The following is a 24643-nucleotide window of genomic DNA, read 5'->3' as shown; positions in this document are numbered from 1 at the left end:
GTAAACACTTAATCGCCCGGGCGTTTATTTGAACCGGCGTTTATTATGCCAAATGAGGTCGGACCCCGGCGGCTATTAGAGCACAGGCGCGTATTTGCACGCGGGCGATTATTTGGTCATCTACGGTACTTATTTTTCATTTATTTGTCTATCAGTAATGAGACTCTGCATATTCATGAACATGCAAAATAACCTGTTGTAAATACACCAGATCGTAGCTATAAGCTACTTTGTTTATTTGTATGTATTTTTTTCTTTATCCACCATATATTTTCTATTCTTTTCTGAGATATTAACTGTTAATGTACCTAATTCCTCGCTGGGGATCAATGAAGTATCTTATAATCATCCTGAGTCTGATTCTGAAAGTCAAAGAGCAGCTGGGGCTGATGGGAATTGTCATTTTCTTGTATCAGTTCATCCAGAGGGAACATAGATGTCTGAACTCAACTCTAATGCCGAGTTATTGATATGACTGATGGACGATGGTGTCAGTGCAATAAGAACGATTCATCCTGCGGGAACCATGAATGTCTGTGAATCTATGAAACATCTGGAGCAGCTGGACAGACTGATGGACCAACACTGCCGTCCATAGATTAGAATAAAGATATTTCATAAATAAATGAATTGGCCACTGGTTCTTTGATGCCACATTTATCAGCTTCAGTAAAACTCTGCATCAATGAAAGCACGCACATGGACTTTGTGTTTTCCTCTTCTGATCCCGGTCTAAAGGAGGAATTCTGAGGCTAAATACCATTTCACAGGGTTTCACACAACAATTAACTCGGAATCTTTGGTATGAAAACAGTCAAATACTTTAACGGAGCTGCACAGACTCATCCACCACCCTACAAATGAAATGGCAGCAGTACAGGACGTCCACAGACTAAGTCCACCTGGAGGACCTCCTGGTCTTCCGGACATGACTCGGTTTTTATCTTTTTTTTATTAGCTGCAAAGCCGAAGACTTAGGTTTTATATTTTAATAAAATGCCCTTTTCCTTTTTTTTTCTCCTTCTGTGGGAATCTGGCAGGAGTCCAGCACAAAGATTTGACTGGACCCCTGTGGAGAGACGTGAATTAGCTTCATTGTCCTGTTGTGAACCCTCAAGAGACAAGAGACAAACAACAACAACAAACAGAGGGATGGTGGACAGTGGACAGATACCTGAGTTGTCTGACAGCTTGAACCGGCCGCAGCAGAGGTATCTCCTCCACTGCTTCTGGACGTTTTCTTTCAAGGCGCAGTGGAAGATGAAAATGAAGAGACCTGGAGAGAGATGGATGGTGAGATGGTCAAGTATCCATGGTTACGTGCATATAGGGTTGCAAAATTCCGGGAATTTTCAAAGTTGGAAACTTTCCATGGGGATTAACGGTAATATATGGGAATAAATGGGAATAAATCCGAAATTGAAGGTTGGCCCTTAACAGGGAACTTAAATATAGTTGGGGAAAACATACTGTAGCATAATCTTGGCTAAAACAACCAGATTTAATGCAATATCTATGCTATTCCTCGATCACATGCACACAGCACACTGCTTACTTTTTTTATTTGGGGGGGGGTAGTAATATTTTACTCAACATTCATGTTTTTGTTGTTGAGTAAAATAATTGATTGTTCATACAAGAATTGAAACTTGATAAAGTTCTACTCAGAAATAAATCTGTTGAAATGTCATGTTTTTTTAAATTGTATTATTTTGCATGGATGTCTGCTTATGACAAAACAAAATATTTACATTTATGTTTGGATATGATACAGTTTGTTTAAATTACCCCCAGTTTCCAGTTAATTCCCATGAATTCCCAATAATTCCCATAAATTCCCATAAAGTCCCATGGAAAATTTCCAATTTGGAATATTTCCAAAATTCCCCACCTTAAATTCCCATGGAAAGTTTCTGGAAATTTTCCGCCCCTTTGCAACCCTACGTACATATCATCTCCTCCTAAATATCATCAATACTTAATTTCATTCTGAAACCTTCTCAGTGTTGAACCTGCTGCTAAATAAAAGAGAAGCTCCTGAAAACCAGAGGAACTCCTGTTTGCCAGCTTCACAGCGGGAGCAGATAAACCGTCACCCGGGCAAGAATTCCCCCCCCTAAGAAATACTGAAGTGTAAAAGCTGTCAAGGAAAAAAAAAAATCCTGCCAATGAAATAAAACATAAAAGCAGTTGTCGAGCCTCGGTTAAGTGTTTTGCCCCTGCAGAGAGAGGCAGCTGCGTCTGTTTCACACTGAGCTGAATCACTTGTTCAGGCTGCAGGAACCTCCCGTTGTCTCTTAAATCACCCACGCTGGACACAGAGGAACAATCGCAGCGTTGTTATTGTTATGTACCTTGAAGTGAGTTGAAGATGGAGAAGAGGTATATGAAGGCCAGAGCCACGGGGCCCCAGGCGAACAGCGCGAAGCCCCACGTCATCCCCAGCAGGAAGGTGAGGCTGACCACGCTCCGCAGGTTCCTCAGGACCTGGACCGGGACGGGACCCGAGTGTGGTCATTAATTCATTCACTCACACACATAAATTTTCTCATGAGGTTGTCTAGGAGCGGTTGCAGACTCACCTCCTCTCGCAGCGTGCGGTTGCTGCGTTTGCCGTTGCGGCCGCAGATCTGCATCATCACCACCACGAACATGGCCACGTTGAGCAGAAACACCAGGCAGAAGTAAACCACACAGGTGGTGTAGAAGACGATCTGGTTCTGGATCCAACAGCTGGAGACACACACACACACACACACACAGACATATCACCATTAAAACCAAAGCCACTCATCTCAAATCAGTCGATGTTACGGAAACATCACTGAAGAAACACGCTCCTAAAGGTCAAAGGTCAAGTCTCCAATGTTACATCCTCAGAAATACTTTGGGAACATTTGAGAAGTGTATACTTTACTATTTCCAACAGATTACTTTTCTTTGTCAGGACTAATTCAGACGTTTTTATCAACAACGCTCTTGAATTTGACAGTTTTAAGTCCAAACAATAAACTGAAATAAAGGGATTTAGTATTTTCTTACTTGATCCTACTTTTTATTCCTGGATGTTTGGAGACCAAACTGACGACAAGTGCTGGACCGATGTTAAGAACCGTCTCCATTGGTTTCCAGTTTCCATTAATGCAACTTCAATTTAAGGCAAGTTGACTTCAATTTTCCAATTTTACAACTCTCTCTCCTCTCGTCTCAAGTTATTTGGACCTAAAAGGTTATTTGACTTATGGAATTAACTATTTAAGTTAGCGCAGCCAGCCCATCCCACTGTCTGACTAATTAACCAAAACTGTTTTGATAATTGAATAATTGTACGAGATATTTTGTGACCAAAATTACCAAAAATTACGGCCACATTGAGAGAGAAAAAAAAAACAGACTTCGAGAATAAAGTCATACATTTACGAGAATAAAGTCGTACATTTCATACGAGAAAAAAGTCATAACATTACGAGAATAAAGTTGTAAATTTACGAGAATAAAGTCGTACATTTCCTACAAGAAAAAGTCATAACATTACGAGAATAAAGTCGTACATTTCCTACGAGAATAAAGTCGTACATTTACGAGAATAAAGTCATAAATTTACGAGAATAAAGTCGCACATTTCCTACGAGAAAAAAGTCATAACATTACAAGAATAAAGTCGTAAATTTACGACATTATTCTCGAAGTTTGTGATTTTTTTATTTGTCAATGTGGCCCTAATACTCCGTTGTAAAAAATTAAGCTATAAATCGCTACACAACAGTACTAAACCGATGACCCACGACCCAGTCTTGGTGGAGAGGTGGATCGTGGGTCTGGGAAGAACCCATTACATTTTGGTGCTGATCCAGTAAAGTGGGCGGATCCGATCATTTTTTATATCCCAGGAAACGTCTGGACCTTGTAAGAAATAAAGTCGGACATATTTATGGTGTTGGGATCTAAGATTTTGTCCAATTTGAGGCTCATGCAGATAATGATCAGGATGTGAGGGAGGAAACATTCCTGGCCTTGGCGGCTCAGCGCCGTTCTACTGTAACAATACGCTGCATTACTGGATCATGATGCATGTACACTGAGGCCAGAATAATCAGTTTCTCTCATTACGATGGATACAATTTCATCCTGTGATGGTGTTGACTGCACGTTAAATCCCTCCTAAATCCACAACATCTGTATTATGACCGTTTATTGTTCTGGGTTAAGACAAATATGTTTCCCATTGAAACGTATATACAGTATGCTGCAAATTCTTCGAGTTTGACTTATTATTGTAAAACTGTGGAGACTCACAACTTGGAGGATTCCACTTCTGACGATCCTCTGCCGTACTCCGACCGCCCGTAAGAGTTTTTATTAACTGCAAGAACAATTCCCACCAACACTGCAGGGAGTCCTGGAACGAATCACACAGTCAACAGCTCAGTATCTGAATTCCCATGTCGTCCTTTCTGATTATTTGTTGCTGCCAAACCATTTATGGACACTGTCATGTGAATCAGAACAAAATCACTTCATTTTTACAAACTGGCAGCGGCGCAGGAGCCTTGGTGAAGTCTGGCCGCCGACCAAAGCTCCACGCCACAGGCAGCGGGAACATAACACACAACTCTAACAGTTCCTAACAAACCCACTTCTACTGGTCAAAATCAATCAATCAACCAACCAACGTAATTTGATAATACGTGCTCTCCTGGGAGCGTGCAGTTAATACGGCCGCCACAGGAGGGCGCCAGAGAGCGGGGCTACCTAAACAGAGCTGTTCCATGTCGGTTTTGACAGATTTTATTTGGTGAAAACTGTGGTAAATGAATAAATACATCTCAGAGTGTTTAAACTCTGAACATACATCAGACTGGTTGGATTAAATACACATACCGTAAATTCCGGACTATTAAGTGCACCTGAATATTAGAGTGCCTATAGAGAGAGAGTGGCGCCACCTCCGTTCACTGCAATGGTTCAGTTTTTTCACAGCAATGGCGGCGCATGGAGCCCCTCAAAAGTTCCCGGAAGTTAGCATAAGCTAACCGCCGCTCAATGTATTCCAATGGAGCAGCTGGTCGGAGCAGCACTTGTTCAAGGTAAAATGTTTAAACAATGGCATTTTCATATCAGTAGTGCATCTGAATTAAATCGACATGAGTAATTAAGTATGTTGGCGGATTATCCCCGTCTAGATTTGAATATTTAGAGAATATTAACAGATAAAAGTTTAGGCTAGCACTCTGGCTAACGATAGCAACACATGCAACAGGCTGCTAAATGTAATTCTGTTCTCTAAATATAACTTAATCCAACGCTGTCAATTGTCAGACTAGTAGCGAGGTTAATGTATAGGGAGTGTGATTGCAGTTAAACATAAAATTAATATCATTGAGGCTGCGGAAAGATGGGTGAAGTTTATGATATGAGGACATTCTGGACTGCTGTCTCAAACATGGGAAAATGTTCTGATTTGCTAATTTATTTTTTAAACCACTGACTGATTAAAATACACATCTAGCCATGACATGTTCTCAAGTAATCATACTAAACATTAGTAAACTATTGGTCATATTATTTGATACACCTGTGCAACATCATGCAGTGCAGTATACCAGCTGTGCCATAAATTCTGCTTTCATAAATTTTATACATGTTCAGTTTTTGTTGACATCAGAGAGGTGTTCATTGTACTTTATGTTATTTGTTGAGATCATTGTGTGTTGGACTGCATTATCTCAACAATTGTTGCTCATATTTTGCCTTCAAGTATTTTAATGGAGAGGAACACTGTTGAATGTAATGCACCCCAGCACAGCAGCATCTACTATAGTCTCGCTCGCCAGAGAGTGATCACCTTTTTGACTATGTCAGCTATAACTAGAAATATATATATATATATATTTTATAAATGAAGAATGTATGGGCCAGAGCAAAATAGTTAATCAATAATCATAGACATTGATGCTGTAGCTACATCAGGAGAACTGAAGAGGACCAAAGATCTTATAGGAGTGATGATGACAAGGATGTAACATGTCTCTTATGTGTTAACTGTTTCACCAGATGTGGGACAACAGCCATGAAGAAGAAATGCCTGCCTGGTGTTGCTGGATGTGTCACCTATGTTTTATTCAACCCCAAAGGATTTCCACATGGCCTGCTTAGGGCTACCCATGTCGGTGGTGACATTTATTACATGTAGCCCAATGGATTCTGCCCTCTCTTGTTGCTATTGTTGCTATTGTTGCTTGTTGCTACTGTTTTAGGAGCTGTGATTCTGTGATTCTTCTTGCATTGTTTTTCCTGTTCTGCTCTGTTAATTAAAAAAGTATTAAACTTCCCAGTGGTGTGGTATTTGAAAGTGTGTGAAAGAGCAAATTGTTTGAATATGATTACCTCGCATATTTTTTTGTTGTTGAAATCTAGGTGTTTAAATTGCTCCTTCTGACTTTAGCCAGCCATGCTTTTCTCCTGTCCCTGTGTTTGGGGAAGCCATACATGTGCAGGCCTTTCTCCAAGCGACTGGAGCATCCCCGTGCAGCACAGCATACCATGGTGAAGACTATATTCAAGGACAACACAGCGGAAAGGACGCAAACAGCTTGACATGCTGATCTGTTTGACTTCTGTAGATCTGTTTTTAAGGAATTTATTGTGATATTAAGTGCACTGGGTAAAACATGACTCTGTGTTTTATTATGCATCACTGAGTACAGTAAGTTTGGGATAAGTATACAGTTAACAAATAGTGATAAAATTCCATATATTTGCAATGAATTAAAATTAAACTTTAATTTATTTGCCATGGATTTTCTATTAGAGTTATCATCATAATGCTGTTGTGTAGTCAATTGTCAAATCATAGTCACTTGTTACTCTGCCTCAACCAAGTCTGAAAGTAAAAAAAAAAAGAGGAAATATTACAGTTTTATTGCTATCAACAACTGTACGGGTTTAGTAAAGTTAACAGAGTTCAAAGCAACACAAGCATAGCCTAATAAGAAGAATAGTTAACAAATAGTGATAGAATTACGTGTATTTACAATGAATTCAAATCAAATTTTAGCATTTGCATGGATTTCCTATTTGAACACGGTTGTCATCATTATGCAGAACTGAGTCCAGACATGTGAGTGACCTGTCAGTTTGCCTCATTCAAGTCTGAAAGTTTGATAAAAACAGAGAAAATGCTACGATTTTATTGCTGTCGATGACTGTACAGGTTTAGTAAACTTAACAGAGTTAAAAGTAATTAACACAAGCATATAAATACCGCAAAACAAAGCATTTATTGACCGTTATTTAGCAATTATCGGGGTTTTCCTATTGCTTTCAATTGCCCGCCAAGCACTTCCGGGAACTTTCTGAGGCTACATGGACCACGTGATCGGCCAGCATTTTGAACTTCCGTTGTCGCCACTCTCTCTCTCTAGGCACTCTACTGAATATAAGCCGCACCAGCTAAATTTGAAAAGAAAATAGATTTTGTACATATATAGGCCACACTTGAATATAAGCCGCAGGTTTTTCATGTTGTAACATGAGATATTTACACAGAAAGACAGTGCACAGAAGATGTGGGGAACAATGCAAGTCCGCTCGCTTTTCCGCTGTTTTGGATACGCTCCTCTCAGCCATGTGCATTTGTTTACAACGAAGCCGGCGAAAAATAAATAAATGGAGCAGTGGATAACGTTACATAACATATATGATGTTACGGCGTGTGTTTGTGCAGAGACGAGAGCTGGGACACCGGGGCAGCGGCCAGGTAGGCTACTACACTGATGTTACAAGGTTGGTTTTCAGCCGTGAGACGCCAGGTGAAGACAGAGAGCCTCCGTTGTCACTCGTAACAAGTCACAAGTCATGTAGTTAACGATCACAATTACTCCAGAGCTTTTTAATTAAGGCAAAAAATGTAGCATACTAGAAAAATGTAAAAAATCTGCACACCATCATGGTGTGCAGATTTTTTTTTACATTTTTTACATTTAAAAAAAAAAATTTTCTAGTATCTCTTCCTTTTTATCCAGCACCCATCCCAACCGGGCCTGCCTGATGTGCGTGTCTCCTCCACAGTCTGTCTAAAAAATATAGCACAGCCACGGGAGAAATCCTGCTTAGTTTCGCTTGCTTTTTTTTTTTTTTTTTTCAAACTGTGCCTGAACGGCACCAACACGGCACCAACAGACAGTAACATGCCTGGTTAGAGCGTCTCTGATAAAACACTGCACCAACACTCAAAAGTAGTGTCTTCTTCGGCGCATAATCTTTCCCCACGTCTGTCTCACTTGCGCTTCCTGCTAGAGTGCCCCCCGGAGCCCGTTTGCCAGTAAAAATCTATAAATTATCCGCATTGTTGTATAGGCCGCAGGGTTCAAAGCGTGTGAAAAAAGTAGCGGCTTATAGTCCGGAAATTACGGTAGATAAAATGTTTTTTTTTTCATAATGGCAGAAACAACCTCAGCATTAGATAAAATCAGATTAGATTGGATTGGATTAGATTAGAGTAGATTACTGAGTTGAAACCCCTCACCCCATCCGACGATGCAGAACTTGAGGATGTATCTGCGGATGTAGGTGTTGAAGACCTTGACCAGGGCGATGTACATGTGGATGGACTCCAGCCCCATCCAGGTGAAGGAGGTGAGCAGGAAGTAGTGCAGCAGCACGGCCACGGACAGACACACCCAGTCGGCCTCCAGAGTGGCCAGCCAGCCGTCCAACAGGAAGACCATGTTCAGGAAGAGCAACGAGGCGCTGAGGTTCATCAGGATCTTAGACGGGTAGTCACGGCGAAGCTTCCTGCCATTATGAAATGAATGAGAGAGAGAGAAAGAGAGAAAGGATGTGGTCAGTGGTTGAAATCTGATGTTGTTGACTGCGGTCACATCCACCAACCAACCGACCAACGCCACCCAGGCTGCAGCACGGCGACCTGAGGGCAGTGGAGCTCAGAGCTGAAGGCTTCATCAGGAGCTTAGAGAGGGAAGTTAAAATATAGCTATTAAACATACATATACAGACAGAGATGGACAGAGTACTCAACCCCAGTACTTGAGTAAGAGTAAAGGTAAAGGTAAAGGTACTTTATTTGCACATATACAGCTAGTACAGTGAAATTCTTTCTCTGCACTTAACCCATCCCTGAGGAGCAGTGGGCAGCCGTGGTGCAGCGCCCGGGGACCAACTCCAGATTATGAGCCAGTGCCTTTGGTCAGGGGCACTGACTGGAGGATCAGGCTAGCCGCCATGTTTTTAGTGGTGGGGGAAACCGGAGCACCCGGAGGAAACCCACGCAGACACGGGGAGAACATGCAAACTCCACACAGAAAGGACCTGGGCGGCCGGGGATTCGAACCCAGGACCTTCTTGCTGTGAGGCAACAGTGCTAACCACTGTGCCACCGTACAAATACTACTGGTCAAAATTGACTCCGTTACAAGTAAAAGTAGCTCAGTCGACATGTTACTTCAGTAAGAGTAAAAAAGTACTTGCTTTTAAAGGTACTTAAGTATCCAAAAGTACATGCTTTTAAATTTACTTTAAGTAAAAATAAGAGTAAGAGTCAATGAATTACTATAATTTTTTCTAAATTAATTTAAGGACCTTTTAACTCTTGTTTCTGAGAATGAACTATTTGAAACCATGGGTTAGGGTTTCCTTCTTTGACAAACACAGCTTGTGTCCAATAGTATTTTAGAAAAAAAAAAACTTGAGTAAAAGTAAAAATATTTGTCTTGGAAATGTGTTAAAGTAAGAGTAATAAGTACCAAAGAAATCTAATACTTAAGGAAAGTACAAATCCTCTGGATATGTACTTAAGTACAGTACTCAAGTAAATTTACTCCATTACTGTCCACCACTGTATACAGATGAGTTAAATGATTGTGTTTAGCTAAAGACCGGAGATAAAATGATTGTAACAAATGTACCTTTAGTCCCTTATAAACCCTCTTTCATCAGCTTCTGCTGCCGTGGCAACAACCCAATGCCATTCTTTTACAAGCCCCCATGGGAAGCTGAGCGTCTTGTCAGTAGGAACAAACAAGCTTTAAACACAGCACTGACATCACTATGGTTATTTGTTGAACATCACTGAAGATTCCTAGAGGTCAAAGGTCAAATCTCCAATGTTTCATCCTCACAAATACTTTTTATTTGAATATTTGAGGAGTTTATACTTAACTATTTCAAACATTACTTTTCTTTGTCAGGGCTAATTCAGACATTTTTTTTAGAAACAACCCTCTTGAATTTGACAGTTTTAAGTCCAAACAATAAACTGAAATAGAGGGATTTAGTATTTTCTTACTTGATCATACTTTTTATTCCTGGATGTTTGGAGACGCTCTGAGACCAAACTGATGACAAGTGTTAAAGAATCGCTTTCATTGGTTTCCAGTTTCCATTTGTGCAACTTTAAGGCAAGTCGACTTAAATTTTCACATTTTCTAACTATTTCTTCTCTCGTCCCAAAATGCACGAAGTTATTTGGACCTAAAAGGTTATTTGACTTGTAACCAGACTCACTCGAAGGCGATGTAGGTGAGCAGCGTGGCAGCAGAGAAGATGGCGGAGATGCCGCAGCCGATGTAGGTGATGAAGGTCAGGATCCGGTTGTTCTTTGCATCGATCTGAGACGTGTATCCAGAAATGTCCTAGAGGCAGAGACAAAGAGACAAAGAGACGCCCGAGCAGGAAACATTAATGTCAAAGTCAATCTGAGCATCAAAGAAAGGGAAAAAGAACAAGAAGCAAAAGTGACCAGTCCAATTTTTATTATTTTATCTATCCATTATTTAACTAGGTAAAACTCATTAAGATTTAAAAACCTCTTTTACAAGAGCGACCTGAAAGCAGCGCACACACAACTCCACATAGAATTATACAAACAACATAGAAATCTACAAACTACAACAATAGGCGATACAGTAGATCTCCTTTCTCAATCCTTCAAAACTGATCTGAATCCTTCTCCAAGTCGTTCAAGACATTTTTCCCAACTCAGTCCTGACTATTGGGCCTTGCATCTGTGTGATGTTCTGGGATGTCAGGCTGTAACGGTTGCAGGTTCTACACATGTACAGGCACAAATATGGGGGGAGAAGCCCAAGTATAGATTTATATATAAAGGTCATCCAGTGGGAGAACCTGGGAACAGATAAAGAGTACTGTACACGGTGATCATTTCCAGTGATGAGCCACAAAGAGAAGTGATAAACTGTGTCCAATTTCTCTAGAGACTGGACAGGACAGGAGCATTCATAAAAAGCAGATTCTCATAATCCAGTAAAGGTAAAAAGGTCACTGAGATGAACCGTTCCCTTACCTGAAGTGAAAGACAATATTTATTTCTAAAGAAGAAACCTAATTTAAGTTTCATCTTAGAAACAAGATCATCAATATGGGGCTTTGAAGTCAGGTTGTCATCAATCAATATGCCTAAGTATTCATAAGAGGCGACCAATTCAATTTCCGCTCCTTGGACAGTCGACAACCTGGGAATGTTGGATGGGAGCTGCTTGTTATTTGAAAAGAGCACGGCCAAGAAGTAGACAAAGTTTAAGAAGCTGCTAAAACTCACATTTAGCAATTAGAGTTCCTTAAATGTTTCCACTTTAAAACCAGGTTAGAAACGGGCTCTACGAATAAAGTTTATTTCCTCTGAACTCATGTTTTCTAGTGTGATACGTGTGTAAAAGGAACTGCAAATCATTAGTTTTCATTGAACGCACCGGCAGCTTTCTGGTGTCATGTGACCGACAGTGACCGAGACTCACCATGAGGATGCCGAAGTGTGTGAGGTGGTCACACTCACAGACGGTCTTGTTGCTGCTGGACTCACTTTGGTTCACCGTGCAGCCTCTGTCGTTCCAACCTCCGGTTCCATCTGGTGGCGGGACACAGGTATTACACCACAGTCACATTACAGCACATCTACATGCAAAAGGGGCTTTGACGACAGCGGTGCCTGGGTGTAATGTATCTTTCCTCCAGCAGCATAAATAGGTCAGCCTCAACTTTTGTATTTCAGCCCCACAACCATCATTTATTTTTGTCCTGATGAAGAATGTTTGAATTATTCTGCTCATACAGGATGGAAACACTTTGGACGGGGGAATCCATCACCTCTGATTTGTTATCTCACTGTTACAAAAAAAAAACAAACCCTGGGAACTTGATTCGGTGCTGAGCAGAGACAGAGAGATTTATCTGCATGTACACATGGCCGAACGACAGACAAATACACCGAGCGAGAAGGAAGGTAACATAAGAACAGGCGGTAAGTATGTGAGAATAGGACCGGGGGAATCCCAGCGGGACCAGGCCTAGTTGATATAGAGCGACTTGGACCAAGCTTTTACAGATGGGATGTTTTCCTCTCCGAACAACTCGGGGTATATAGTTTCATTTGAAAAGGTGAATGTCTCCCTGCAGACCCGAGAACCTGGACCGAACCTGAAATGTTTAGGGTGACGTGACGACAGACTTACTGTTCATGCCGAAGTCCCAGAACACGCAAACTGGATTGGAGGAGGTCTGCCAGGAAAAGAAGGAGGGGAAGGAGTGAAAAATAGCATCAGGTTCACATGAAAACTGGCTTCATTTACAGCCACATTCCTCTTTTCTCCATAAGATCATGTAGAAGGAGAAGACTGATCACATTCCTTCTTCAATGAGAAAAGCTGATGGTCAAACCAGCAGGAAGCCTCAACCTCCATGTGTCAATGAGGACTGAGATTTTACTGCTTTCTCTTGGCTGTTCTCTGTCACCAGTGACATGACTGTTTGTTCAATATTACTTTCTAAATCCACTGTTGCCACCTGCTGGAGTATTTATATGTCCACACCCTCTGTAGGCCAAGATTCCTGTTGATGGAAGACTGTAATAAAAGGCCTGTTGTTGTTTGCCTGATGCTTGATACTGAATTTGTTTGTTTTGAAGGTCTTATATGATGCTGTTACAAGAAAGACTTTTTAATATTTTAGAGGGATAGTTCAACATTTTGGCAAATTGGCCCATTGCCATAATCCCTATAGTCATAGCAGTAGGTTTGTTACCTTTAATTGTCGGTGCAAGCTATTTTTAGAACGGCGGAGCAGAGCCGTGAGCTGCTCAGAGCTATGCTATGGAGGCTCATGGGATTTCTTGGTTTCTTGGTTTTAGAGGTAAATTCATGCAAAACCGCTGATGTGCGTTCCCGTCAGGGGCAGTTTTTCATCAAGCAGTCTCTGTATTTACCTCTAAAACAACTCTGTCTGGTAACGTTGTGTTATTATCTCATAGCGTGGTGAATGTGCAGGTCACAACTTGTCCACCAGAGCGTTTTGGAGTTGTTGGATTGTGTATTTGATGAGTTTGATGAGGGAAACCAAGAAATCCCATGAGCCTCCGTAGCGTAGCTCTGAGCAGCTCACGGCTCTGCTCCACCGTTCTAAAAATAACTTGCACCGACAATTAAAGGTAACAAACCTTCTGCTAGGACTATATAGGATTATGGCGATGGGCCAATTTGCCAAAATGTTGAACTATGTATTTTAGTAAGATGTTTCTGTAACCAACAGCAACATGACACCCAGCAGGTGTCACTTCAAAGAGATAATTAAGAATCCAGAATAAAGCACAGCAGACCCTCAAACCTCCAGTTTAGACAAACAGTCCTGTTCTAACGAGTGCAGGTGAATGTTCTCTGTACCCGGTTGGGGAGGTGAGCGATCTCAATCTTCACTTTTTCGGTGAGGCCAGTGATGGAGAAGTTCCCCACGCTGCTGGCCACGACGTAGCTGTTCAGAGACTTGTCACCTTGCTCTTTCTGAAAATAACATCCCACAAAAAGACAAAACAGTCAGTGAGCAGCCTGTTGGACGAGTTCATCATCAGCGTTAAAACAGGAGACGAGGAGACCGACCTGGAAGAGGTTGTTGCTGCTGAAGAACATGAAGTTGATCCTGGACAGAGACGACCTGTCCGACTCGCTCAGAGAGACGTTGGACAGCAGTGAGGCCGGGAGGGTGACCTGGGCCAGAGGGTGATCAGGGTCCGATCCAAAATCAATCTGAGGAGGTAAGGAGAGGAGACGATCAGCTGTGGAGCTGTTTAGAATGGTTTGTAGTTTGGTCCGGTCGGGTTCGGGTTCGGGCCGTCACCTGCGGGTCGGTGGAGTTGGGAGGGATGAAGGCGCTGAACGTCGTCCCTTTGAACATGCTCATGTTGTTGGCCAAGATCCCCAACGCCAGGTTTTTGGAGGTGATTCTGAGGGACGGGCCGTCAAACTCGATCTTCTGCACCAGCTCGTCCATCGTTTTCAGAGCTCTGAGGGAGAAGGAGAGAAACGTCAGGGCTGGATTATAAAACTCTCCACTGAAGAACTGATACTAAATGATCTGAGAGGACGGTGAACAACTAGGAAATACAAGAGCAGCTGGAAACAGTTCAAAGATTCTGAGTTAAAATCATAAAATCTCATGTAACATTTCCTTAAGACACGTTAAATCCAAACTACATGTCCCAGCATGCATCATCAATCTAAAGGCTTCACTGCTGGACAGTTTAATGGCTGATAAAGTCTCAGTGTAACAGATGTGACATAAAACATGCAAACACTGAAGTCTGTGTTCACTCCGTTGACGGTTGGCTCTTTGAACGCAGCACGGATTATAAAATGACGTGCAGCGCAAAGGTCAAATGACCACAAACACACATGTGCTTGATGTGTGTGAACAGTTTACACAATGAAGAGATAAAGTTGTAGAGAGGTAGGACTGATCGGGGTACAGAAACAAAGAGTAAAGTAAAGTGCAATAAAGGCAGAGAATGAAACTTCACTGTGGAGGAAAACTGTACAGGAGATTAACATGAAGAGGGATTACAACACAGTAGTCATAGCAGTAGTTCGTTACCTTTAATTGTCGGTGCAAGCTATTTTTAGAACGGCAGAGCAGAGCCGTGAGCTGCTCAGAGCTACACTACGGAGGCTCATGGGATTTCTTGGTTTCCCTCATCAAACTCATCAAATACACAATCCAACAACTCCACAACGCTCTGGTGGACAAGTTGTGACCTGCACATTCACCACGCTATGAGATAATAACAGAACGTTACCAGACAGAGTTGTTTTAGAGGGAAATTCATCCAAAACCGCTGATGCGCGTTGCCTTCAGGGACAGTTTTTCATCAAGCAGTCTCTGCATTTACCTCTAAAACAACTCTGTCTGGTAACGTTCTGTTATTATCTCATAGCGTGGTGAATGTGCAGGTCACAACTTGTCCACCAGAGCGTTGTGTAGCTCTGAGCAGCTCATGGCTCTGCTCCGCCGTTCTAAAAACAGCTTGCACCGTCAATTAAAGGTAACGAACCTACTGCTATGACTATAGGGATTATGGCAATGGGCCAATTTGCCAAAATGTTGAACTATCCCTTTAACATAAAGAGGGATTACAACACAGTAGAGAGTAGTAGAGGACAGTAGAAGGTATTAAAATACTGTACAACAGAGGACAGGATGGTCCAATAGAAAACAGTGGAGTGCAGCAGAGGGCAGTAGAGCTCTGTGGAGTTTATGATGCTAGAAGCAGAAACACCAAAGACAGTAGAGTAGAGTAGAGTAGAGTAGAGTAGAGTAGAGTAGAGTAGAGTAGAGTAGAGTAGAGTAGAGTAGAGTAGAGTAGAGTAGAGTAGAGTAGAGTAGAGGAAGAGGAACAGAAGAACCCGAGGACCAGATGACCGGATCAAAGAGCAGTGAGGAGCAAGAGAAGGTCTGATCTTACTCCTTCGACGCGGGCAGCACCGAGTCTGAGCTGGTCATCACGTTGGACATGATGGTCACCACCGTCTTGGCCAACGAGCTGTTGATCTTCGCCACGTTCACCAGCTCCTGCACCTTCGACACCACTATGGTCACCTGGAAGAGGAGGAGGAGGAGGAGGAGGAGGAGGAGGAGGAGGAGGAGGAGGAGGAGGAGAGGGAGGAGGAGGAAGAGGAGAGGGAGGAGGAAGAGGAGGAGGAGGAGGAAGAGGAGAGGGAGGAAGAGGAGGAGAGGGAGGAATAGGAGAAGGAGGAGGAGGAGGAGGAAGAGGAGGAGAGGGAGGAATAGGAGAAGGAGGAGGATAAGGAGGAAGAGGAGGTAGAGAAGGAGAGGGAGGAGAAGGAGGAGGAGGAAGAGGAAAATGAGGAGGAAGAAGTAGAGAAGGAGGAAGAGGAGGAGGAGGGGGAGAAGGACGAGGAGGAGATGGAGGAGAGGGAGGAGGAGGAATGGGAGGAGGAAGAAGAAGGGAAGGAGGAAGAGGAGAAGGAGGAGGAGGAGGAGAGGGAAGAGGAAGATGAGGAGAGGGAGGAGGAGGATGAGGAGGATGAGGAGGAGAAGGACGAGGAGGAGGAGGAGGAGGAAGAGGAGATGGAGGAATAGGAGGATGAGGAGGAGAAGGAGGAGGAAGAGGAGGAGGAAGAGGAGGTAGAGAAGGAGAGGGAGGAGAAGGAGGAGGAGGAAGAGGAAGATGAGGAGGAAGAAGTAGAGAAGGGTGAAGAGGAGGAGGAGGGGGAAGAGGAAGAGGAGGAGAAGGAGGAGGAATAGGAGGAGGAAGAAGAAGGGAAGGAGGAATAGGAGGAGAAAGAGGAAGATGAGGAGGAGGAAGATGAGGAGGAGGAGGATGAAGAGGAGGAGGAGGAGGAGGAGGAAGAAGGGAAGGAGGAATAGGAGGAGAAAGAGGAGGTTGTTTATTCTGATCTCCAGTCTGCTCAGTGAGGACGGAGACGTTCAGACTCTCACCTCCTCTTTGCTCAGGTTAAAGTTGGTGTTGTCGGTGTCGGTGAAGCCGGCGAGCTCCACGGCAACGTCCGCTGCATTTTCTGCACAATAAAACACGCAAAAACAGAAACACATCCACGTGACCTTTGACCTCTTCATCCTTCACGTCTGGTTCTGTATCATATATCAGCCTGTAACGAACCTGCAGACACCTTGATGTCCTCGATGTTGGTGCAGCTCCCGTTGTTTGGATGGGACCAGAAGGAGTGGGAGTAGTTCTGTGGACTGATCAAACTGCAGAGGAGAGACAGACAGACAGACAGACGGAGAAACTGTCACATTTTCTGTCTTTCCTTCATGTCCCTCTGAAAGTCTCTGAGAAGAAAGACCCGGCTGTTGACTGTGATGGATCCACAGTGTTCAACCTGCAGAACGTTGTTGTGAAACACCTGAGGTGACCCAGGTAGGACTCAACGTCTGTGTCTGAACGTCTGTATCTGTTCTTTTTTTTTTTTTGTATAGTTAATATATATAATATAGTTTTATTACTTTTATTATTTCACTCTTGATCATATAACTCTTTTTTATATGCAATGTAGCACTCTAGTTTATTTATGTATTGTTGGTTTTATTCTATTGGTTTAGTTTTTCTCTGTTGAACCACAGCGCACATAGCACTTTAACTTAAAGAGCTGCTGATTTGATCAGTTCTACAGACTGTTTTTACTGACCTATTTGTAATAGAGTGGAAGCACCCTTCACTGTTTTGAATGCGTGTTAAAGGTGTGAAAGTATTTTGTATGGATGTCTCGTATGTATTGTCTTGTGTATGCAGTGGCTCCGAGCCCAAAACAAATTTCCCCTTGGGACAATAAAGTACAATCCAATCCAATCCAATCCAAACCTACGATCTCCAGCTCATCTCCTTATGAACCAGCTTTTAGACACTTTAAAGGACAAGTCCAGGCAAATTCAACCTGGGGCTCTATTTCCTAATATTTTAGGTCTAACAGAATGAATCTGAAGGTTTTCTTTCTAATGTCTCCTGTTCTGCAGTAGTTCTGTCTGTCCCCGCATCGCCACGGCAGCGTGTAATGGGAGCAGACCGATCTTAGGCTGTTTACATCCCACAAAACAACTATTTTTTTCTCCACAGACGACGTCGGATGTCTTCAAACATACACTGAGGGGTTTGTTTACTTCAAGAAAGCTGACACGTTTGTAAACGGAGCTGGAATACAAAGTCTCACGGATGTGCAGGTCACAACAGCAGGATTTTTACCTTAAAGGGATAGTTCAACATTTTAGCAAATGGGCCCATTGCCATAATCCCTATAGTTTTAGCAGTAGGTTTGTTACCTTTAATTGTTGGTGCAAGCAGCGGGGCAGAGAAGGGAGCTGCTCAGAGCTAAGCTACAGAGGCTAATGGGATTTCTTGGTTTCCCTCATCAAACTCATCAAATACACAATTCAACAACTCCACAACGCTCTGGTGGACAAGTTGTGACCTGCACATTCACCACGCTATGAGATAATAACAGAACATTGCCAGACAGAGTTGTTTTAGAGGGAAATGCAGCCGGAACTACATCCCAGACACGGCTGCTGAGGGGCGTAGTTCTGAGTATTTGCTTTATGTGACGTGTTGTTACATAATTATCTATGATTATCTCATAGCGTGGTAAATGTGCAGGTCACAACTTGTCCACCAGAGCATTTTGGAGTTGTTGGATTGATTATGGCATTATTTGCAAAAATGTTTAAATATCCCTTTAAGCTTTTAGAGATGTATTTAAAGCAGAAGTAAGCAACTTCTTGTTAGCCGATGGAGTTAGCAGTCCCCGCCCTCGTCCCTACGTCACCACATTCACGCGCATCCCTTGGCTGCACACACAGAGAGGACCGCCCCTTTATGCCGTTCTCTCTCCTCATTGGATAAAGGTTGTAGGATACAAGGAAAGTTTTCTCCTCGGCTTACACCAGAGCAGAGTGACTGACAGACCCGTGTTTCAGACCAAACACTCTATGTAAGTGATTGCTGTCTGAAGATAGAACTATTTAAGACTTATATTAACACAAACATTCTGCTTACTTCTGCTTTAATGATCAAATGATTCCAACTAACTTCAACGATAACTAACTGATAACTTGGTATGCGTCTATATCTGACAGATAGAGTCTGATAGGTTGAGAGTAAAAACCAGGAGAAAATCTAGAAGTGTGTGTGTGTGTGTGTGTTACCATGTTCTCGACACACTCTGGTCCTTGTTGGGGAAGCAGGGCAGGTACTGGGTGACCATGGGTCTGGTCTCAGGCCAGGGGTAGCGGCCTGAGGCCAGATTCTCCTTCAGACAGTTTCCTGTTTGTGCAGGAAACAGAACAGAGAAGCTACAACGATCTGTTCAAGACGGACTGAGACCGGCTAATGTGCTAATGCTGCTAATGTGGTCAAAACTGGAGATCAGGTATGTGTTGTCATTGGTGCATGATATGTAGAAATATAAATTCTGCCTCTGATGTGACCTGTCCGGTTTCTCACCAACTAGGCCGACGTTTCCGACGGCGAGCTGCAGGCCGGCGTCCATCGCCTGAGCTCTGCCGCGCAGCCTGGTCGACACAGCGGCTTCACTCAGACTCTCATTGGAGATGTAGTTGTACACCAGCAGGGCCTGACCTGAGAACCTGGAGACGGAGCAGAGCTGTGAATAAGCAGCAGCAGCCTCAAACGAATGAGAGGAACCAAACAACGAGACACAACCAGCTGTTGTTACCTTGTGTGGTGACCTTCCACCAACTCTTGAAGCACCAGACTGAGGAGAGAGAGAAAAGGTTAAAGAGACGACAGCTTGGATGCAGCAGCTGCATCCAAAATCACAGATAGTTGGTAAATACCAGGACTGAACCATTAGAGTGACGAAGCTGTGACAGTTACTCTCTGAACAGGCGGAAACAAGAGAAGCAGATTTACCTGATGTTGTTGACGTAAACCGTGTGAGTCCAGTTCTGAAACGTCTGATTCATCTGCAAGAACAAAACACATCAGATCAACAACTCTGATCAGTGAGATGAGAACCACCTGAGTTAAACTCCGCTCTTGTTACCACCAACGACTTATCGACAGAATCAGCTGATTCGCCAATCACGACTGTTGCTTCCTTAGTCCTGTAACCAATGAGACGGCTCCAGGCCCCAAACACCAGAAATGTGTTGTCTGGTTATTTTCAATTAATTAGTAAATCTGCACTTAAATGCAGCATCAGGCGATCAGATCCTGTACTATTCTATTTAAAGGGATAGTTCAACAAATTGGCCCATTGCCATAATCCCTATAGTCATAGCAGTAGGTTACCTTTAATTGTCGGTGCAAGCTATTTTTAGAACGGCAGAGCAGAGCCGTGAGCTGCTCAGAGCTACGCTACGGAGGCTAATGGGATTTATTGGTTCCTCCAAAACGCTCTGGTGGACAAGTTGTGACCTGCACATTCACCACGCTATGAGATAATAACAGAACGTTACCAGACAGAGTTGTTTTAGAGGGAAATTCATGCAAAACAGGTGATGCATGTTCCCGCCAGGGACAGTTTTTCATCAAGCAGTATCTGCATTTACCTCTAAAACAACTCTGTCTGGTAACGTTCTGTTATTATCTCATAGCGTGGTGAATGTGCAGGTCACAACTTGTCCACCAGAGCATTTTGGAGTTGTTGGATTGTGTATTTGATGAATTTGATGAGGGAAACCAAGAAATCCCATTAGCCTCCATAGCTTAGCTCTGAGCAGCTCGCGGCTCTGCTCTGCCATTCTAAAAACAGCTTGCACCGACAATTAAAGGTAACAAACCTACTCCTAAGGGGGATTATGGCAAAGGGCCAATTTGCCAAAATCTCTTTAAATTATGCTGTAAACGAGGGGTCGATAGGGGCCCCTCCGGACCTCTTTTTATTCTTAAGGGCCCCTAGTGATTTTAAAAAGCCCCAGGTCAGCTTCACCTCCTCCAGTCTCTGCTGTTATCTCTGTGAAGAGCAGTTACTCTCTTACCCAGAGGTCCACAGCTCGCTGCACGTCGCCCTGGGCCTGCGTCGCGCCCGTGGCGTTCACCTCAAAAGAGATCCCGTAGAATAACTTCTCTGCAGATGAAGGCGAGAGGGGGAAGGAAGAGAGAAATAGAAAATATAACCTCAGTCTCAATCTGCCTCAGGCTGTTTCATATATATAATGGAGCTTTTTTTTGTGTGCCTGTGCCACATAGCAGGAGATGAATGGAGTGGTCGGAGCTAATCAAGTTATGCAAAATCCAATCTTACAGTGTGGAATGACAAGGAGGAACCTGCTGCCTGGCAGATAACAACAGCAAAGCGGTGGGGGGTGGAGGGTGGAGGGGGGGGCAGTCATTACCACTTCTTTTCTTGGTGAATGGGATCATTTTGAACTAGAAAAAAACTGCTGGAGAAAATGTCTCTGCAGCTTGAAGAAGCCGTCGCTCTGCAAATCTTAACAATTTCAGTACGTCTGTGTGTGTCTGCAGTCTGACAACTCACATATTTATTTTACACTGATATTAAAAAGGATAAAAAAAAAATAATAAAGAAAGAAAATGCAAATTATCCTGTTCTCAAAATGTCATTATTTAACAAAAACATAATAAAAAATAATAAAAACGATATTAATTTTAGCATGACATATATGTGAGTTCTCCCACAGCACACACACACTGTGTTACTGTAAGACTCATCAAATGTCCCAATCAGTCATAATGCTCTCACTCTCCTGCTATGCTTCACTTTGGCCACTAGGTGTCTGTCCAGTATCTACAATTGTTAGTAAAAACTACCGAGCAGTTTGAGAGAGCTCTGCTCCATCAGTTCTGGTGGGAGACCCTGCAGCTGCACATGTTCACTGATGTTTTTTTATTTATTTTATTTTTCATTTTTTTCCTGAGATTTGAGGAGAAGCTGCTTGTTTCAAACATCAACTTGTCTACATGTCAGAGATGAGTTTTCTGTCGGTCACTGTGGGAGAGCAGGAAGCAGCAGAGCAGGATGTCTCGACCAGGAACATGGGTGGATTGAAAAACTCAGATAGGAAGAGGGAAAGAAAAGAAGTCCTGAGAGGAGGTGGAGGTGTTTTGAGAGAAAAGGAGAAATAAATAAAGATATTCAAAGACAGAGATATTGAGACATTGATGTAGACTAAGAATAGTGAACTACAACTCCTGTGTTGGAACTACAAGTACCAGGGTAAACACTACAGTCTGACAGGACACCTAGACTTCATTTCAAAACCCAGAATCACAGCAAACCAATCACCAGCCTCTGATCCCTGAGGGGATCCCGCCTATTCACCTGATTGACAGCTACATACAGGTACCACACCTTCGATCTGAGTCAATGAATGATTAAAAGGAGCGATCCAGCAACCGCACTGTAAAACCCGACCACCTTAAACTACTCATTCAATCCTGTATTCAGTCTTAAAATCTTGTTGTTTTCAGATGAGCTGCCGTCGTCCACAGATTCTCAACAAGCTTTTTGTAACAAACTATGTGGCCAGAAGTCTGCGGACACTTTATGATTGAAGCCATACGTGATATTTGAACATTTGAATCAATATTTGGTTTGTTTTGAAACAACACTTGAAGGATTTTTGGCCTCTTGTTGCCGGGATTTTCTCCAATTCAGCCACAAGAGCTTTGGTGCATTCAGAGTGATTCGGCCTTGTGATTGGTCAGATTGTTCCAAACTGGGAAAAGCCCTTTCTTTATGGGGCTGGCTTTGTTCACTGTCAATGTTGAAACAAGAAAGTAAGAAACATTAACTATTACAAAACAGTCGCAAATATCACCATAGCATTATAATGTCCTGTAATTTAAGTGTCCATATACCTTTGGTAATATAGTGTATATTATAACAGGCGCATGATGCACTTGATTCATTAAAGTTTCTTCAACCGTTTTAAATAAATAAAGGCTTTAAGACTTAATACAAGTTATTATGATGAACATAATCAAGTGCATGCTTCTGTCATTGCAGATCATGGTGTTTTTTGTTCTCTATCTCTACAGGTTTTTTGTTATTGCATGACATACTGTTCCCCGGTGACAGTCCACACAGACATGTAAAATGAAAGCGCTGTTTACATTGGCATGGCAACGTGGGTTTGGCAGATGTGGATCCACGGGTCGGACGAACTGTGGCCTTTTTGAGGCCGCCACCGCCACCGCCAGCTGATGCGCTGACTGCTTTGAGCGGCGCTGTCGGAGAGGAGTTCTTTGTGGTTGTTAAGCGGTTAGCGCTGATGACTGTAGGTAGAGTAGGGGAAAGGTGGACGACAACGCCGCCGTGTACGTCCATCGCCTCGTTCACAATCTCTCCTGTGTTGTGATTCCCACTGTGATTCGACACACTTGGACTGGAGTTCAAACCAGGCTTGAAAGGGGTAAAATGCGACTCTGCTGATGTGCCTGCATTCACACTGAGACTTGGCGGCGGCTTGTCGCCCGTCACGTTCCCCTGAGATGCCTCCGTATTTCCATTTTCCATCAGAGTTGTAGCATTTTTATCCTTTGTGGTGTTTGTGATTTCAATTGCCACTGAGGCAGAGTCTTTGGGTGTTATTCCAGTAGTTACATTTGACTTGGAGATGTATTTTGAGCCTGCTGTGAGGTTGTCACTCACAGGAGGTGGGAGCTCTGAAATGAAGCCTTGATCTGGGGCATCGATAGAGGAACCAGTGGGGGTTCCAGCGGCTGGGGTGGAAGACGGGGCGTTAAGGTCAGGAGTGTGCGGTTCAATAATTTGAGCACTAGTGGGTCGTTTTAATGGTGCATAGCCGGGCTGATAAGTGGGTTCAGAGGTGAGGTGGTGTGACGTAGTTGGTGTTTCAACAGGAAATCGTTGAGAGTTTGGGGCAACTTCTGGATTCAGATTTTCGTTAGGTTGTAGCCCTGAGTTTGCAGAGTTACTGGGGCGAACTGTTGAAGCAGCAACGTGTCCATCCAAAATATGAATTTTTGGAACAACACGTGCAGGATAAAATACTTGTGAGGGGTGTGACTGTACTCCAGCTGTAGTTTGAGTATTCAAGGCCGCAAGTGAGGACACAACACCCTCAAAACTGACTGTTTGTTGGTCGTTTGCGAGCTCTTGAGTTGTGGCAGCTCGGTCGACAGGAAGTGATTGGCTGACTGTGGTGGACTGCTGGACCTGTGTTGACTGGCTAACAGAGTGTGTGGTGGATCTTTGGAAGGACTGCAAATGTTTATCCAGGGGGGATTGAGTGATTGTGGGCTGGTGGGAGCCAGCAGTCGACATGGAGGGCAATAAGGAGGCAATTTCAGCTTCTGCCATGTTGGCGGACACAGCTGGCAACAGCATCCAGCTGGGGAGGAGAGGGGAGGAGACAGATACGGAGTGAGGGATTGCAGAGAAGATAGGGGAAAGGTGAAGAGAGGGTAAAGGAGGTGTGAGGGTTGCTTCAGCAGGAAGAGGCGGCACAGTCGAGGGTGAAAGTCGGGCGAAGGAAACGACGTGAGACGACTGCCGCCGTTCATTTTGTGCATCGTGCCTGGGCCTCTGAGTTAAGTCTAGTTTCTCACTTGAATCTAAAAACTTCACTGTGTGTGTGAGCATCTGTGTGTGTGCTGAACTGTGTGTGTGGATCAGATGGCCGGGGTGCTCACTGTTAGTTTGTGCCAAGCATGAGTGGTAGGAATAATCCAGGCCTGAAGCGTGCTGGGGGGTGGCACTGCCAGGCTGTGTACTCACGCTGCCGCCGAGTGCCAGTGTCTGGGTCGGTGCCATGACAGATGGATTCGACAAAGGGGAAATTGGGTGATTAAATGCATCATCATAGCCAGAGAAAGCCTGGGAGACCCTGGAGTCAGTGTTCACCTGGTTGTCGGTGC

The 24643-nt window shown here is 43.4% G+C and overlaps 1 protein-coding gene across 2 annotated transcripts in view; it reads right to left on the bottom strand.

The window, feature by feature from the left end:
* The window catches only part of adgrg6 (adhesion G protein-coupled receptor G6), a 103875-nt gene that overhangs the window by 22813 nt on the left and 56419 nt on the right, over nt 1–24643 (bottom strand). For both annotated transcript variants that reach the window (XM_085770121.1, XM_085770122.1), the window contains 19 exons: nt 20779–20867; nt 19709–19761; nt 19512–19550; nt 19280–19422; nt 18982–19099; nt 16943–17034; nt 16762–16841; nt 15764–15897; nt 14143–14308; nt 13905–14051; nt 13692–13808; nt 12489–12534; nt 11775–11884; nt 10525–10652; nt 8528–8796; nt 4297–4399; nt 2583–2733; nt 2355–2487; nt 1175–1276 (listed from right to left, as the gene is read on the bottom strand). In XM_085770121.1, the coding sequence (XP_085626247.1) occupies nt 1175–1276; nt 2355–2487; nt 2583–2733; nt 4297–4399; nt 8528–8796; nt 10525–10652; nt 11775–11884; nt 12489–12534; nt 13692–13808; nt 13905–14051; nt 14143–14308; nt 15764–15897; nt 16762–16841; nt 16943–17034; nt 18982–19099; nt 19280–19422; nt 19512–19550; nt 19709–19761; nt 20779–20867 (2220 nt within the window). The remainder of the gene's footprint in view (nt 1–1174; nt 1277–2354; nt 2488–2582; nt 2734–4296; nt 4400–8527; nt 8797–10524; nt 10653–11774; nt 11885–12488; nt 12535–13691; nt 13809–13904; nt 14052–14142; nt 14309–15763; nt 15898–16761; nt 16842–16942; nt 17035–18981; nt 19100–19279; nt 19423–19511; nt 19551–19708; nt 19762–20778; nt 20868–24643) is intronic.

This window comes from Trachurus japonicus, chromosome 24 (assembly GCF_045865225.1).
Source record: "Trachurus japonicus isolate A0001 chromosome 24, Traja_1.0".
NCBI lineage: Eukaryota > Metazoa > Chordata > Actinopteri > Carangiformes > Carangidae > Trachurus > Trachurus japonicus.
This window is presented reverse-complemented; position numbering and strand designations above follow the sequence as displayed.